This window comes from Trachemys scripta, chromosome 14 (assembly GCF_013100865.1).
Source record: "Trachemys scripta elegans isolate TJP31775 chromosome 14, CAS_Tse_1.0, whole genome shotgun sequence".
Lineage (NCBI taxonomy): Eukaryota > Metazoa > Chordata > Testudines > Emydidae > Trachemys > Trachemys scripta.
In genome coordinates this window covers 20,517,236-20,533,250 of record NC_048311.1, presented here as the reverse complement: position 1 = coordinate 20,533,250, position 16,015 = coordinate 20,517,236, and the positions used below count along the sequence as shown (strand labels likewise).

General features: G+C 51.0%; 2 protein-coding genes across 11 annotated transcripts in view; one reads left to right on the top strand and one right to left on the bottom strand.

The window, feature by feature from the left end:
* TMEM94 (transmembrane protein 94) overlaps nucleotides 1-9,209 on the top strand; it is a 92,722-nt gene extending 83,513 nt beyond the window's left edge. For 4 of the 6 annotated variants that reach the window (XM_034790136.1, XM_034790137.1, XM_034790134.1 and 1 more), the window contains 6 exons: nucleotides 1,760-1,841; nucleotides 2,210-2,364; nucleotides 2,950-3,044; nucleotides 4,674-4,767; nucleotides 5,123-5,293; nucleotides 5,595-5,667. In XM_034790136.1, coding sequence (XP_034646027.1) covers nucleotides 1,760-1,841; nucleotides 2,210-2,364; nucleotides 2,950-3,044; nucleotides 4,674-4,767; nucleotides 5,123-5,293; nucleotides 5,595-5,667 — 670 coding nt within the window. Of the gene's footprint in view, nucleotides 1-1,759; nucleotides 1,842-2,209; nucleotides 2,365-2,949; nucleotides 3,045-4,673; nucleotides 4,768-5,122; nucleotides 5,294-5,594 lie in introns of those variants that run through there. The other 2 variants (XM_034790135.1, XR_004648176.1) reach the window with 2 other exon arrangements.
* Nucleotides 9,210-10,083: 874 nt separating this feature from the next.
* CASKIN2 (CASK interacting protein 2) overlaps nucleotides 10,084-16,015 on the bottom strand; it is a 74,954-nt gene continuing 69,022 nt past the window's right edge. For all 5 annotated transcript variants that reach the window (XM_034790130.1, XM_034790128.1, XM_034790129.1 and 2 more), the window contains 3 exons: nucleotides 13,556-15,769; nucleotides 12,986-13,316; nucleotides 10,084-12,615 (listed from right to left, as the gene is read on the bottom strand). In XM_034790130.1, coding sequence (XP_034646021.1) covers nucleotides 12,519-12,615; nucleotides 12,986-13,316; nucleotides 13,556-15,769 — 2,642 coding nt within the window. In that variant the 3' untranslated portion in view covers nucleotides 10,084-12,518. The remainder of the gene's footprint in view (nucleotides 12,616-12,985; nucleotides 13,317-13,555; nucleotides 15,770-16,015) is intronic.

The following is a 16,015-nucleotide window of genomic DNA, read 5'->3' as shown; positions in this document are numbered from 1 at the left end:
GGTTCCTGGGTTAGTGTTTTTGGTGTGTGGTTGCTGGTAAGTATTTGCTTCAGGTTGTGGGGCTGTCTGTAAGCGAGGACTGGCCTGTCTCCCAAGATCTGTGAGAGTGAGGGATCATCAAGGATCTACAACCTATCCTTAAGGATGATGTGCTGGAGAGGTTTTAGTTGGGGTCTGAAGGTGACGGCTAGTAGCATTCTGTTACTTTCTTTTTTGGGCCTGTCCTGGAGTAGGTGACTTCTGGGTATTTTTCTGGCTCTGTCAATCTGTTTCTTCACTTCAGCAGGTGGGTATTGTAGTTTTTAGAGATCTTGTAGGTGTTTGTCTAAGGGATTGGAGCAAATGCGGTTGTATCTTAGAGCTTGGCTGTAGACAATGGATCGTGTGATGTGGTCTGGATGAAAGCTGGAGGCATGTAGGTAAGTATAGCGGTCAGTAGGTTTCCGGTATAGGATGGTGTTTATGTGACCACCGCTTATTAGCACTGTAGTGCCCAGGAAGTGGATCTCTTGTGTGGACTGGTCCAGGCTGAGGTTGATGGTGGGATGAAAATTGTTGAAATCATGGTGGAATTCCTCAAGGGCTTCTTTTCCATGGGTCCAGATGATGAAGATGTCATCAATGTAGCGCAAGTAGAGTAGGGGCGTTAGGGTATGAGAGCTGAGGAAGTGTTGTTCTAAGTCAGCTATAAAAATGTTGGCATACTGTGGGGCCATGCGGGTACCCATAGCAGTGCCACTGACTTGAAGGTATACATTGTCCCCAAATGTGAAATAGTTGTGGGTGAGGACAAAGTCACAAAATTCAGCCACCAGGTTTGCCGTGACATTATTGAGGATACTGTTCCAGATGACTTGTAGTCCATCTTTGTGTGGAATGTTGGTGTAGAGGGCTTCTACATCCATAGTGGCTAGGATGGTGTTTTCTGGAAGATCACCAATGGATTGTAGTTTCCTCAGGAATTCAGTGGTGTCTCGAAGATAGCTAGGAGTGCTGGTAGCGTAGGGCCTGAGGAGAGAGTCTACATAGCCAGACAATCCTGCTGTCAGGGTGCCAATGCCTGAGATGATGGGGCATCCAGTATTTCCAGGTTTATGGATCTTGGATAGCAGATAGAATACCCCTTCTCGGGGTATTTCCCATGCTAATTTCCCCCCTACTGTTACTCAGACCTTCTTGTCAACTGTTTGAAATGGGCCATCCTGGTTATCATCACAAAAGTTTTTTTTCTCCTGCTGATAATAGCCCACATTAATTGATTAGTCTTGTTAGAGTTGGTATGGCAACACCCATTTTTTCATGTTCTCTGTGTGTAGATATATCTTCCTACTGTATTTTCCACTGCATGCATCCGATGAAGTGGGTTTTAGTCTACGAAAGCTTATGCCCAAATATCTTTTTAGGCTCTAAGGTGCCACAAGTACTCCTCATTCTTTTTGCTGATACGACCATGTATCCCAGTCACTCACCTGGAGGTTAGCTTATCCCTTGCCATTTGAACCTTCCACTTCCTGGATTGCTTGGGGTATAGGGCTAAGAAAATAGAAGTATATTGTCAGAGCACTTTGAGTTTAGCAAACCAAACGATGCTGTAGAAATGCCCTTTGCGTGGCTGGGGGCCTGGCCAAGGTTTTCCGTGCTAGTGCTAAAAGCAGTGAGATTTGCTTCTCCTTTAGTTCAGGTGCTAGGGCTGCTGTTTTGGATGACATGATGTGTGGTTGGAGACGCCATCGGGACTAACCTCTGTCTGTTTCCCCAGTGTCTCTCTTCTGGGCAAGCCCCCCCACAGCTCCGTCATGTCCATGGCAACTGGGAAAAATTTAACCGCCATTCCTAAAAAGGTAGGAAGCGCGTTGGATGGGAACAGCCTGCACTTCCCATCCGAGGTTATCTAGGACTGGGGAGCAGTCACGGGGACTCATGTGCTTTCCAGCTGCCCCGTTCGGACATTGTCCCGTTGACTTGACTCACATCATCACCATCCTTTGATGGCGACAGGATGAAGGGAAGCCCGGGCAGCCTGTGTCCCTTTTGGGGCTGCCAGTGTCTTGGCTGGGTCCTGGCGGGGCAGCCCCTTGCTGCTGTCATCGAGGCTGGAGCAGGGGAGACTGTAGAACGCTGGGAGGAGAGGCTGAAATGGAGTAAATGCCTCTGATTCCAGGCCAGTCTCCTGAATGACTGACTGGCTTTTGCTGCTCCCTGTTTGCAGACTCAGCATTACTTCCTGCTCTGCTTCCTGCTGAAATTCAGCCTGACCATCTGCTCCTGCCTTGTTTGCTTTGGGTTCACGCTGCACGAGTCCTGCAAAGGGATGAACACCACCAGCCTCAACCTCAGCGCCTGCTCCTCCATCATGGTGTACAGGTGAGGAACAGACCCTGCCGCAGCACACACCTCATCCTGCCGTCCTCCACCCTCCTCCAGCTCCTTGCATTCCCTATGATCCATCTTCGTTTTTCTCTGGGCTGCTTTCCCCTCTCTTTCTCATGGACCCACTTTGCTGGAGCAGCCTCTCAGGTAGTGTACGTCAAACCCTCTTCCTCCAAATAGCCCCCAAACCCCACCAGGTTCTGTGCCACTATCACTGGAGCCTAGCCTGTAAGTTCTCTGGGGCAGGGCCCTGCCGGCATGTTTTACCTGCTGTGTGGCCTGATGTACACTAAAGCTATCTAAATCCTACTGGTGCAGTGTGATCCTGGGCTTCCTGCCTCTGATTCTTAGAACCCCCACTCCCCTACATGGGGAGGAGGCTGGCTCCCCAGCCCCCTGTGCTCCCCATGTCCTACATTGGGAAGGGGCGGTCTCTTACCTATTTCCCCCAGGGCTCCAGGAGGAGAAGCCCATCCCTGTAACTGTACTTGGGGAGCTGAGCAGCCTGAACCATTAAGCACACTCGTGTCTTTAAGTTTTGTCCAAAGCAATGACTGTGTGACCAATTTAATTTCCCAGCAATGCTGATGGTGCCCCTGACTGGTTTGGAAAGTTTTCTAACGCTCTCCTCTTAGCGCAGAAGCTCACAGCTGGTCTGATTGTTTTGCACACTGGTAAGTCTCTGTTTCCACTGGATTTGGGTCTCTGTACTATGGGGACTATATGCTTCCTTGGCTTCTATTAGCAGGAGTGTTGTAAAGCAAGACACAACAAGTAATTCTTCCATGCTACTCAGCACTGATAAGGCCTCAGCTGGAGTACTGTGTCCAGTTCTGGGCACCACATTTCAGGAAAGATGTGGACGAATTGGAGAAAGTCCAGAGTAGAGCAACAAAAATGAGTAAAGGTCTAGAAAACGTGACCTATGAAGAAAGATTGAAAAAATTGGGTTTGTTTAGTCTGGAGAAGAGAAGACTGAGAGGGGACACGATAACAGTTTTCAAGTACATCAAAGGTTGTTACAAGGAGGAGGGAGAAAAAATTGTTCTCATTAACCTCTGAGGACAGGACAAGGAGCAATGGGCTTAAATTGCAGCCAGGGAGGTTTAGGCTGGACATTAGGAAAAGCTTCCTGTCTGGGTAGTTAAGCACTGGAACAAATTGTCTAGGGAGGTTGTGGAATCTCCATCATTGGAGGTTTTTAAGAACAGGTTAGACAAACCCCTGTCAGGGGTGGTCTAGTTATGTAGTCCTATCTTGAGTGCAGGGGACTGGATTAGATGACCTATTGAGGTCCCTTCCAGTCGTACACTTCTGTGATTCACTTTGATTCCTCCCGAGCTCCTGACATAGACGGTTGTGCTCCCTGTCAGAACAAGGACAGCCCAACTGAGTGCTAAGTTAGCATCCTGCCACACGCCCAAGAACTGCATCTAATCTGAATGAAATAGCACAGATTGCCTCTACTCTCCTCTTTAAGGATCCCTGGACACAACAGACTGCAGTATGCAGTGCTGCATCTTGAGCCAACCATTCTGGCTGCTTGATGCAGGCAAGAGCATTGCATACCGGGACCTGTAGTATCGCTGGGCCACGTATCTGTGTTGAGAGAGGCAGTCTGCATTGTGGAGCTATTCTTTGGGGAGCTCTGCTGAAGTTATCGGTACTGTTAACCCTTACAGTCAGGATAATGCAAGAATGCAAATAGGGAGTGTTGCAAGTGGGTAACCTCTGCTGGGCAGGAGATGCAAGAGCTGTCATTGCTGAGTCTGGAGAATTCTGAGCCCCGAAGCATTACATGCACTCCACAAAGTTCTGTGTCTGCCCAAATGTCTCTCTGTCGGGCTGTGGCTTGCCTCTGAAGAGGGCCTGGGGTTCAATTGGGGAGCCCCTAACTGACCTATGCCTCTCCCACTTCTTTTGCTTAACTTTTCAGTGCTGATCCCTGTGCTTTCGGGGCCCATTCTGGTTCCTGCATGTTAGCAGTGCAGTGTCATCCTGTGCTTAGAGCCCAGATAGTTGGGAGAACTAGTCTCTAAGCCTGGTTCTGACACTGCTGCACTGAGTGACCTTGGGCAGGTCCGTGCCTCAGTTTTTCCACCAGCAAAATGTGGGTAACTCTTGCCTGCTTCGCGTTGAGGTGAGGCTGTTTGGGAAGCGCCTCATGATCCTTGCAGGGAAGGCAGGATGCGGGGCCATCAGACCAGTATCACTTCAGTTCAGGCTAGAGGCTCTTGGGGACAAAGCCCTTCTCCCCGTTCATCTGGGGTGGCAACTAAAATCACGTCCATCTCTCTCCTCAGTGTTTATATCCATCACCCACGTCCATCGCACCAAACCGCTGTGGAAGAAAAGTCCCTTCACTAACACATGGTGGACCCTAACTGTGGGTGTTGTGTGAGTATCATCAGGTGTGCTGAACAGCACAGGGAGGGGCAGGGCCTGCCATTACAGACTGCAGGGAGGGGCAGGGCCTGTCTTTGGTTCAGCCTGCTCCTGACAGCTCCAGACACTTACCCCAGTACTGTCTGTACAAAGACTCCAATGAAATCCCTAAGCATGTTGGGAAACACGTTCAGCAGAGTGGGATTCAGGACACTGGGCCGGGTCCTAGTTTGATCCTGTCAGTGGAAGGGCACATGCCTTGTATAATATTGCAGGAACAGGCATACTTGGGCCTGAGCCCTACATCACTAGTCCCAGGAGGCATGTGGGCACGTCTGAGCCTTGCTGTCTCCATTCATTGAATTAGGTTGCTGGGTCAGGTGATGCAGACAGCTCTGGATCTGAAGCTGTGGACAAACTTAGACTCTCCATTAACCTTTAGCGATGTTCACATCTCCCTGGTCTCATGGCTCTTGGGTTTCCACTCCCTCATCCTCGTGGTAATTGTCAACGAGATCGTCAAACTCCACGAAATCCGGTAAGGAAGGGCAGTGGGAGGGGAGCTTGCCGACCTCTTCCGCCCCAGCTCCTGGCCGGTTCTTGGGCTGAGATGAGGCGTAAGAAACAGGATGGAGAATAATGTGGACTATGTTGCCATGCCATTACGTAAGCAGCATGCTGCAGGGACCGGGTGCATTGCTGCAGTGTGTAGGGCCAGCTGGCTACAGAGGACCTGCGCGTGGCTTGGGCGTCCCCATTCTCAAGGGCGGGTTGCTCTGTGAGCTGCAGGACTTGCCCCTCTCCCCTAACATGCTGCTCTTCCTTTCTGCCCTCTCCAGGGTGCGGGTCCGTTACCAAAAGAGGCAGAAGCTGCAGTTTGAAACCAAACTGGGGATGAATTCTCCGTTTTGAACCCCGGCAGCAGGAGTCCTGTGGAGATGCCGCGTGGGGCGAGGGACGTATGGCCCCGTCCCCGCACAGCCTTGACCTGCGCGGCAAGAGTGATAGCGCTGGAGGCTTCGCAAGGCTTCCCTTACACACGCGGACCCGCCAGGGCTCCTAGCCAAGCAGCAACAGACCCTTAGAGAGAGAGGCCACTGCTGAAGCTGTGTCCAGGAGCAGGTTTGAGGCCCCTGACCCCATTGCAGCGCTCCAGGGGAGCGGGAGCTCTGGCTGCCCTGCGGGCCGCTGTTTCTTTTATTTATTTATTTTTAGTACCGCGATGACATTGAAATGAAGCCATTTCCCCTTGCGGACTCTTCCTCCAGGATCAGCTGTGTCTGTGCAGATCAGGGCCCCGGCATGGCTGCTGAGTCTGTTGGGAGAGGGAGGGGTTGATGGGGGAAATCCAGGGCTGCTGGTATAATCCCCATTGAAAACCCTCTTTCTGCCGTTTTGCCCTTTTGTTAAAGGCTGTTGTTGTGTATATGTGCCCACCCCAGCCCCTATCTTGGCCCTTCCCGACGCTCTCCTGGGTCAGAGCCCCGAGGCTCCTGCCGTTCTGTGAGCACTACTGATTGGAAGCAGCTTTTCTCCGGCTCCCCTGCCCCACACTGCACCATGGAAGCCTCCTAGTTTCTCTAGCTGCAGTCAGGCCTGCCCTCTAGTGGACAGTGGGCATACTTGCAGCACGACTGGAGAGTGGCATGGTCCAGATGCGGGCTGCTGGGGTCCCAACCTGTGGAAGTGGGGATGGAGGCAGGTCTTTAAGCAGAGTCTCTATTTGAATCTCATGATGGAGGCTCCCCTCCCCCTAGGGGCATGTCTAACAACTATCTGTATGAGAGCCCAAGCCCTGCCTGCCTTCAGAGGGCAGGGAGCGCCCTTTGGGGACCGAGCCAAAGTGGTCCAGCTTTCATAATCTTCTTGGCCTGGCCAGCTCTCATGCATCCGGGGAGAGTCCCTTAATGCCAGCCCCAAACAAGGCAGCTTTACAGTTGTCTCCCTCGTGCGATGGTGGATTTCTAGTCTTTCACTGAGCCTCATGCAGATCACCCTCGCTGTGACCATCCTGCTTTGGCAGCACTGTCTGAGACCAGGGGCTGGGGGATGCATCTGGCTAAACTTAGCTGCCTGCCCCAGGCAGTGTCTGCAGCTGACTCTGAGTTCAGGGGCCCCCAGCCTTTCCTGGAAGCAGGTGTGTTTACAAGCAGGCCCAGCGACAGGATCTCCCTGCTGCTTGGAATTGTGAATGACAAGCAGGGCGGGAAATGGCTGCCTTCCCAGAAGTGTAATTCCCTCTGATCATGTCCTTTTTTGTACTAGTGTTTCGAAATATCCCCCTCCCCACAGCTATGTTTCCATTCCCCCCTTTGAGCACTGCCCTTGCAGTTTTTCCTCATGGCTTCTGGTTGTAGGAAAGTTGGTTCTTTAGGGGTTAGCTCTGCCATTCTGCTTCCCCACCTTCTGACCTACTGCAAGGGAACTCCCACATGGACTGCATCCCTCTGAACTGGGAGAGAGCTTCATGTGAGGGCTTGTCTATCCCACGCCACACTGCTGCAAGTCATTATGTGCACTAGCACAGCACATTTGCACAGACGCAGGCTACAGCAGTGGTAAAAAGCCCCAATGCAGAGAAGCCTGGGGTTGCTGGAGCCACCTTGCACCTTTGCACAGAGCTGGTGCTAGCTCTGGCTACAGACTGGAATGCGTGGGCCTGTTTAGCAGACCACTCCCAGTGCTGATACTGAGCCAGTGATGGAATTTATTCCTTCCCAGGCTTGGAGACCAGACCAAGTCAGGCAAATCCTGGCTCCATCTGTGCTTCCATAGTAACTTCACAAAACACAGATGTCACCTTGGGCCTGGAGCAGAATAGTAGCTGTTGATCATTTTCTGACAGACGGGGAGGGTGGAGAACCCTAAGCCAGTTCCCTGTTGCTCCCCCTTGTAGGCTTTGTGTTTCAGTGAGAGCAGTAACAAAACCAAGAATGATCGACTCTAAGCAACATCCCCAAACCCCAATATCCCCAATAGGTACTGGGGGGAGAATAGGGGTGTGTGTGAGCACCACTGTCAACGTAAATACACTGGAATAGCTGGGGTATGGTTTTGTGAATGGGAGGGTGGCATTCTGCTCTGACCCTTAGCAATTTGTCACTGGAAGCATGAACTTGGTCAGATACAGTAAGTGAAGGAGGCTCTGCCTTTCCAATACAATCTAGCAGATGCCTTGGCTGTGTTGGGAAATTGTACCATGTTAGACACATGAACTGATAAGTGTGATGCTAAACATGACTTGGCAGCTAGTGTAGACAGGAACAAAGCATGTTTTTAAAATGTATTGGCCTGTTCCGGTGAATCCTGGGGTTCAGACATTTGAACACAACTGTACTTGTCCAGGTTGAAGGAAAAATCGTGTCTAACATTGTGTTAGTTAAAACATACTAGTAGACGTGATTGCCCAGTGTAGACAAGGCCTAAAGGGGGCAGCTGGAGGGAGCTAATTAGAGGACTTGGAAAAAGATTACAGTCTGCATCTCCAAGCTCATAGTTGCCAGGGGGGCATGGGATAACAACTCTAGATGGCTGGGAACTCTGATCAATGGCGATTAGGTAAAGCAGGGTTGTACTATGTGGTTCCAGACTGAAATGTGACCGTGTAAAACCAGCCCCTTCATACTCCTGTAGCCAGTCACATATGCTCATTTTACAGACTAGACTAAGCCTTCTATTATTTTTACTCCTTTTAGGCCTGCAGTGCTGACATAGCTCCAGGAGAGTGACCTGGATTCTGCCTTGGCCAGACACTTATCTAAATTCCAGTTACAAAATTGGCGATGCCTGAGACAGCAAGAACCAAGCATGACTTTCAGATCTCAGGGTGAATTTGCAGGGTTAGCAGGTAGGAAAAACCTCTCTCTTTACTTGCAAGCTGAGCTGAGCAGGAGTCAGACACAAACATGAAACCTCCCACTGCCAGAGTCACACTTAGAGCTGCACAGCTCTGTTCTCAAGGATCTGAGATCTTAGCTCGTTTTTGTTTCCCCTGAAGTTTTCTAGTGTGATTTTAAAGGCAGCAGCTGCCAAAGCTCAGAGCTGGCCAGTCTCTCTTCTAGAGGGGGCATGTCCTGTAGATTTCCTTTTCTGTGGTGAGCACTCTGAAAATACTTCCCTCTTGCCACTCTCTCTCTCCGTGGCTAGACTCAGATGGAGCCAAAATGTTAGAAGAGTTGAGCCTTTTTGGTAGTCGCCTTTGCCTCTGTACAAGCCTTGTCACCTCACACTCCTTAGCCAACCAGGGTTTCGGAAAGGCATGAGTGCACGGCTTTGGAAAGGAATTTCCTACATCAAAATGTTTTTAAATGGTGTATATTTTATATTGAAAATTAAAAATTTTTGGATGTATGTAAAAAATTTTTTTGATTTGTATTAAAACTTGTAAATTGTATAAAAAAAACCCCACAAGCACTCAATGTATGAATGGCAATAAATGATTGTCTGATACTGTGCAGCAGGGAGAGGGAGCTTGTTTTCAGTTGGCTGAATGGATACTAGCGAGAGCGTCCATGCTCTGTGGGGGAGGGGCTCCATAGCTCGGTCCCCACAGAGAAACTGATTCATCTTGTAGTGGGAGGCAGTGTGGTCAAAGGAGCTTGGCACTTCGGGTTTCCATTCCTGGCTCTGCTCCTGACTCACAGTTTGCCCTTGGGCAAATCGCTTCATATCTGTGCGCCTCTGTTCTGCAGAATAACTATTTGCCTAGCATTTCTTGTTCCACTGGGTCCCAGAGCACTGTACCAACTACAGCTGCAGTAATCAGTTACTCTAGTAATGAACTTGGGCAAGCAGCTGTTGTGTTGTGAGGCTTAGTTAATGGCTGAAGCACTTTGGTGCTGGGTGAAAGAGAAGAGCATTTTAGTGATGTTGGAGTCAAGAGGGAGAAGGTGAAGGACTGGCTGGAGCTGAGTCAAATGGGCACTGGGAAAAGTGAGACCAAGTAGGGTTGGGCTCGTGCCACCGTCTATGCACTGCTCAGCAAGACTGTAACAATGCTGGACATTGATCTCAAAATGGGTTAGGGAGGAAGTATTTTCTTGCCTTGAAAATGTAGATAAGGCCCAGAGAAGATGTGACTTGTTTCAGTGTTGCAGGATAAGCCAGCATTAGATGGAGGAAAAGAAGCCAGGAGTTCTGGCTTCCAGCCCAGTGCTCTAACCATTACTCTGTGCCATCAGTTCCCTTACTTTTGACCACCCTACAGTGGTAACATGTAAGGCCAAATCTTAGTCCCACTGAAGTCAAGGGCAAGATTTTGTCCCTGGAGCCACCCTCAGGGAGAGCAAGTGGACAATGGTATTAACACGAAAGAGACAGCTGAGTCAATTAGGCAGAACTATCAAAGGGGAGAAAAGCCCCACTGTTTAATCGAATTAAGTCTTAATTGATGTTAGTGGAAAACAAACCGCATGATTAACACAAACAGTCCAGATGGTTTAAAATCTGTCAGTCTGGCGATTACGTGGACTATTTTTTCCCTAGCTCCCTGGCTGCAAGGAACAGGGGTTCGTTAGACACAGTTATGCCCATACATAATTTACACAGCATACAATATCTTTAAAATAAAGATCTAGAACTTGAAAAATAAGCATTCCTCTGAGAGAAAAACAAATACCTAATTCCGTTATTGACCGTAAGAACAGCATTCTGCTGCCCCTCTGGTGGCTCAGAGTAATGCAGCTCTACCCCAGTGTCTCTCTTATCCCTGTCCCTAGATAATGACACTTTGAAATCTGGTTAGTAAATATATAATCACATTTAAAATATATACATTTTGTCTTTTAAAAAAACATTTACAGTTTATCAACATTGAAAAAGTTGGACTAGTCCCAAGTCAACTGGTGGGACATGAAAACCCCTTTTAAAAAGATTTATTTTTAAACCTTTTTATAAAGTGCCACTGGTTGCAGCTATTTTTTAAAGTTCACTTTTGTAGCACTTGCCGTTTCACACACGGCCATATTTCAGGCAACGTAAAGTACAAAGATACTGACTAGCTAGGGCCAAGATGGGTTAGCGTCGAGTCTACAGCCCGACCTTACCACCTGACACGTTTTGTTTTTACGTAGAAACCAGGTTGGCATGAATTCCATCTCCTGCCAGTAGGGATCATGGTACAAATGGCTAAGTCGCTGAGAGTTGCATGGGCTGGGCTGGGTGGATTTTACAAGGGGCTGCTCTCTTTCCAGTGCAGGGAGAGTTGAGGTTGTAAACAGTCTTAATAGTTTGAGGTGCAAATTTCCCTGGGGGGAGGAGGAAGGCTGCTGCTTCCTTCAGTCACCGTCATAATTTAGCTTTAATTTTAAAAAGTTAGATTTGCTTGGTGGTTTTTGCAACAAATGACCCCTTAGTACAAAATGTGCAAATTTTCCCTTTTATTGCTCTGGTGCATTCATTAGTTTGGCATTTCAGGTGACCCCATACAGATCCTTCAAGAAAAAATTGTTCTTAAAGCAATTCAGCTATAACTGCTGCTAGGAATGAAAAAAATGAGGCTGCCATTCCGTTGCTTCAGCCCTGCCGACGTGGGTGAATCCAACTTCTATTTACAGTAGCTGTCAGGGAGCTAAAACTAACTTAGTGCAGTGAGGTCATTTCTAGCTCCATTCTTCTAGAAGCTGGTCAGTGTTTAGTAGGGTTAAGAAGCAGCTTCACAGGTCCCCAAATGCTGCTAGCATTTAAAAAAACCCTTTGCTTCCAACTCAGCTTTGAGTCTTGTTCCAGGTCTATTTCCCTCCCTGCGTGGAGTTGGGCTAGAGTGGTCACATAGAAAGAAGAGAACGTGTTTGCCACAAAAAAACAACCTGTTCCTACCCAACTGACTGGATATGCAATACTGCAGAGGGTGTGGGTAGGGATCTCTTACAATCAGAGCCAGCAGAGGGCACCCTCCACTGTAGCAACATGCTCCAGCCAGACTGCCACTGACTAGCCCAAACCATGCTCTTCCCAGTCTTGGGCTAGGAGCCATTTAACCACGAATGAATCCATGCAGGAAGCTTAGGGAGTGGGGCAGGTAGATCTTAATTTCCTGACAAAGCTGTTGTGAAGTGTTGAGCCTGTTTGCTCCTTTTATGGGGTACAGACTATGCCAGCGCAGCTCCCACGGCATTGCTGTGGGGATTTAAATCCACTTGGATTACACGCTGCCTTACAGTGACGTGCTTAAAAAGCACCAAATAAAGCAGGCAGGTTTCTTCTCAGCCAGAGAGCTGCCAAGCTGCAACAAGTCCCGTCTTATTTCAGCAGCCGACAGGCCCTGCCGGGGCTGCGCATTAAGTGCTTGGCTCTGCTGTGCCTGCCCAAGGAGGTCCTCTCCCCCAATATGCTTTTGGCAGGGTTTAAATAATAAGAGGCAGGACTCAGCACTGGGGCTAGTGAGGAAAAGGCCCCTGAGGAAGCTTTGTGTAGAGGTTAGAGGAAGAGGAGCTCTTGGCAGCCAGCAGCGTGGGGGAGCTGGACACAGGAGTGAGGGTTACTGCACTCACTCAAACGCTGCTGAGGGTGGAAAGGTGTAGTTGCCTCTTCTTGTGCTCTTCTCCTGCAGCTGCAAAGGGACATATGGGAAATTCCCTGGGGCTATGACTGAACTGCTGGGTCTCCAGTCCATTGGGATGCCTCGAGTGGGCCAGGAAAGGTGAGGGAGGTGCACACTCCAAGCCCTAAAGTGCAGGAGGGAGAAAGATCAGAGCAGCTGTCGCGATCCCTGGGCAGAGAGGCATTAGCACAGCAACTGGGGATGAGTGGCAGGGGACCAAGTCTCAGTCCAGCATGGCGTCCAGCTGGTCAGCCAGGTCATCGAACATGTTGCTGATGTCTTCCAGGATGTTATTAGCCGAGTGCGTAACCCCGTAGTGACTGAGAGGGAAAGAAAGAAAAGGCAGTGTGGGTAAGGCCATGTGACGAGTGAAGGCCTTGGTGCCCTCTGAAGCCAACAGTGCAAGGGGGCCCCAGTGCTTCCCCCAAACCAAGGGGTAGGTTGGACCCAACCACTGCTCAGGCCTTGCCCTGTGCACCGCCCAGGAACGGGGCTAGCCTGCATGGGCTCCACCGCGCAATGGAACCACGTTTTAACAGTGCTGTGACAGAGGTTGATGGGCCCTTGACCCAGCTGTGGAGGAAGCGGAGAGAACCTAGCCCAAGTGTTTCTAGGCACTCTTAAGGAATATGTGGCTGAGGGATAACTTACCCACTCAGCCCTGCTCTCCCCCCAGGGCTGTTCCCTCACCTGTCCAACTCCTCGGCTGTTATTTTTTTCTCCGCAGCCTGCAGCGCAGCTGTCAGGGAGGAGTTGGTTTGTTCCAGTCTCTGCTGAGCCAGGGCTGCATCCGGAGCGACACTCAAAGGCTTCATAAAAATGGGCATCCCGCTGCTCAAGGCTGCCTTGTTGCCAATCTCGAGCTTCGATGGGCAGGCAACAGCCGTGGATCCTGCCACCTCAGCAGTTGCCCAGGGGGCAATGGTATTCCGGGAGGGCTGCAGGACTTGCTGATAAATCGTTTTTGGCCCTGAAAAGACCAGTTTTGTAGAAGCAACGGACGTGTGCTTGGCTGAGGCATCTGGAAGGGAACAGATAAAACCTAGTTCAGTCCTGGCCCCATGCAGGGTACAGTGGCTCTGGGAGAGGAGACACCCAGCCCAGTCAGCTAGGACAAAGCCACTGTAAGCTCCTCTGCTGTTAAAGCACCTCTACACACACATACTAGGAAGGGGTGTAGCTGACAGCTGCCGCCCCCCTCCCCACCCCCGAGGAGGAGCTTTTAGTTCACTCTGAACACGAACGATATGTTGCATGTACCTGGCCCTACAGTGGAGGTCCTCAGGAGGACAGCACCTCCATGCAGCTCCCCAGGGCTGGCTGACTTCAGAGGAAGTGGAGGCTTTTTGATCCCCTTCTCCAGAGACAGGATGCTCTTCTCAATCTCAGCAATTCTGAATTCCACACTGTCGTCATCAAAAACGTCTCCGTTCCCCCGGGGCTCCGGCACTGGGCCCGTGATGCTCACGGCTTGGGCCTGTGCATATTGTGGGGGCGGACTCGCGAGAGTCTGGCTCTGGCCAGCCAAGCTGAACGCTTTTAGCAGAGTCTGTAGTGGCTCCCTCTCCTTGTGCCTGGGCCTCCTCTTCACCGTGTCAGACTCGGTGAGGTTGAATTCCAGCACCTCCAACTCTTTCGCTGTGGTTCCTCCCAGCTCCTTCCCAGCAGAAGAGCAGGGAGGCCCCACACTGGCAGCTGTCGGGGAGCTGGACTCAGAGACCAGGCTGGTGGCTTCTGCCTTGTGGTGCCCGGGAGGCTTTGGTCGCTGTTTGATGGTTAAGTTGCCTTCTTCTGCAAATGGAATGCACTCACTGGAGCTGTTCTGAGAGGACGATGACGAGATCTCACAGTCCTCTGGGCCAGGTCTCAGCTCCTCCTCTGTGTCAGACTGGACGTCCTCCAGGCTGCTTTGCAAGGCCTCCGTCGTGGTGACGCTGGATTCGCTAAACGTGCGTCGGCGGGGCCTGTTGCTCTCAAAGGCATCTCTCTCATTATCAGAGAGCCTCGTGCTGCAGGAGCCTTCAGAGACCCTGGCTCCACAGGGCCGACCATCTGAGCCTGTACTAGAAACTAGCTCGTGATCTGGAGTTGGGGGCTTTTGTAACAGAAGAGGCTTTGGTGGACTCCCACCTACGGTGGGCACCTCAAGCATTGCAGCTTTGCTCTTCACTGTTTGGCTGCTGCTTGCATCGCTGGTGCCCAGCCATGGTGAGGGAGTCACATCCACCGACTCTTGGGCAACAGTCGGTTTTCTCTCCGATTCCAGATCCTGCTCCCCCTCTGCCTCCACAGCCTGGGCACTGGAGACAGAGCTCAGGCGCTTGGGTGGAGGGGGTGGAGGCCCTTTCCTCTTTGCCCGGATGGCAAAGGACTGGCTGCGAACGACCTTGGTGTCTGACTGCAGATAGGTGCGTGGCACTTGGCTCCGTCCCGGGCGCCTGGTGAGGGTGGCGTAGGAGCCCAAGGTGCTAGTGGGTACCTCCTCCTTCTCATGCTCGCCATCCGACAGAGCGTAGCGGTTCAGGCTGTGAGAGCGCTTCTTGTACTTGAAGGTGTCTCCATTTTGCTGTTCTCCAGCCTGCCAGGAGCCCAGGGTGGCACCAGGCTTTGGAGACACACATGGTGATTCCGTGCCACTGCAGTGGGAATGGAGATAGGAGAAAGCTTTCTGAGCTGATGACTGGAGATTGCTCCTCTGGGAAGAGGAGAACTGGGGGTACAGGTGTGCTGGGTTCTTCGGCTGCTCAGGAACACTGGGGGATTTCAAGGAGATGTGAGGATACATGAAGACGTAGGGTGCTGTGCCCTTATTGGGCGTCTGGGGTGGGGTGCAGGGGGTTGCTGCTGGTAGAGAGTTGGATGTCTGTAACAGTGGAACACTGCCTTTCTGAGCCACAGGCCTCTGGTACTGATCGGTCCCTTCGGGGAGGTTCCTCTCTTTCAGAGGGCTTCCCCCAGACCCATTGGAGTAGCCATTCAGTCCCTCTTGGGCAGTCAGCTGGATAATAACCTTCCCGTAATTATCTTGGTTAGGTCTCCCTGGCAGAATGCCAGCGTTATCCTTCTGTCGGGGCTGTGTGGAAGAGTGCCCGCTGCTGCCACTGCCGCTGCCCAGGCTCTCCTGGGAATGGCTGGTCCTGGACAACACGTTGTCCTGAGAATGTCCTGACCCTCTGGAGCGCACTCCAATGCTCTCCTGACTCCGTGACATCCCCTGAGTGTTCTTCATGGGGAGCGTTTCCTGGCAGCTGTTGGACATGGCTGTTTGGAGCTCATAGCTCAGCTCGCTGTCCTGGAAGGTTATCATCTTGGGCGTGTGCGGAGACTGGGACTCTCCATTCTCAACAGACTCAATGGTGACTATGTCCAGGGCCCCAGGGATTTTGCGACTTGCTGGATTGGTTTCTGCTTGGTTCAAGTTCTTGCGGATGTCTGTCAGCTTCTTGACAGCCAGCATGATCTTCTTCTGGTGACCTGCACATGGCACAGGAGTGAAAGGAGAGTTCAGTTTCCGTGGCCCACAGGAAGGACAATTGTGGTTTTAATGCTGCGGACCCTTGAGCACTAGCTATTACACGGAGACCTTTGTACACAGGATGCCTTCAGCCCGTGCAGTTACCGTGGGATGGGCTGGATTTTAGCCAGCGTCATAGAGGGCAGAGGCTCCACCATTCTACACCTGACTGACAGATTTAGCTGCTTTCCACCCTCATGGCTGCT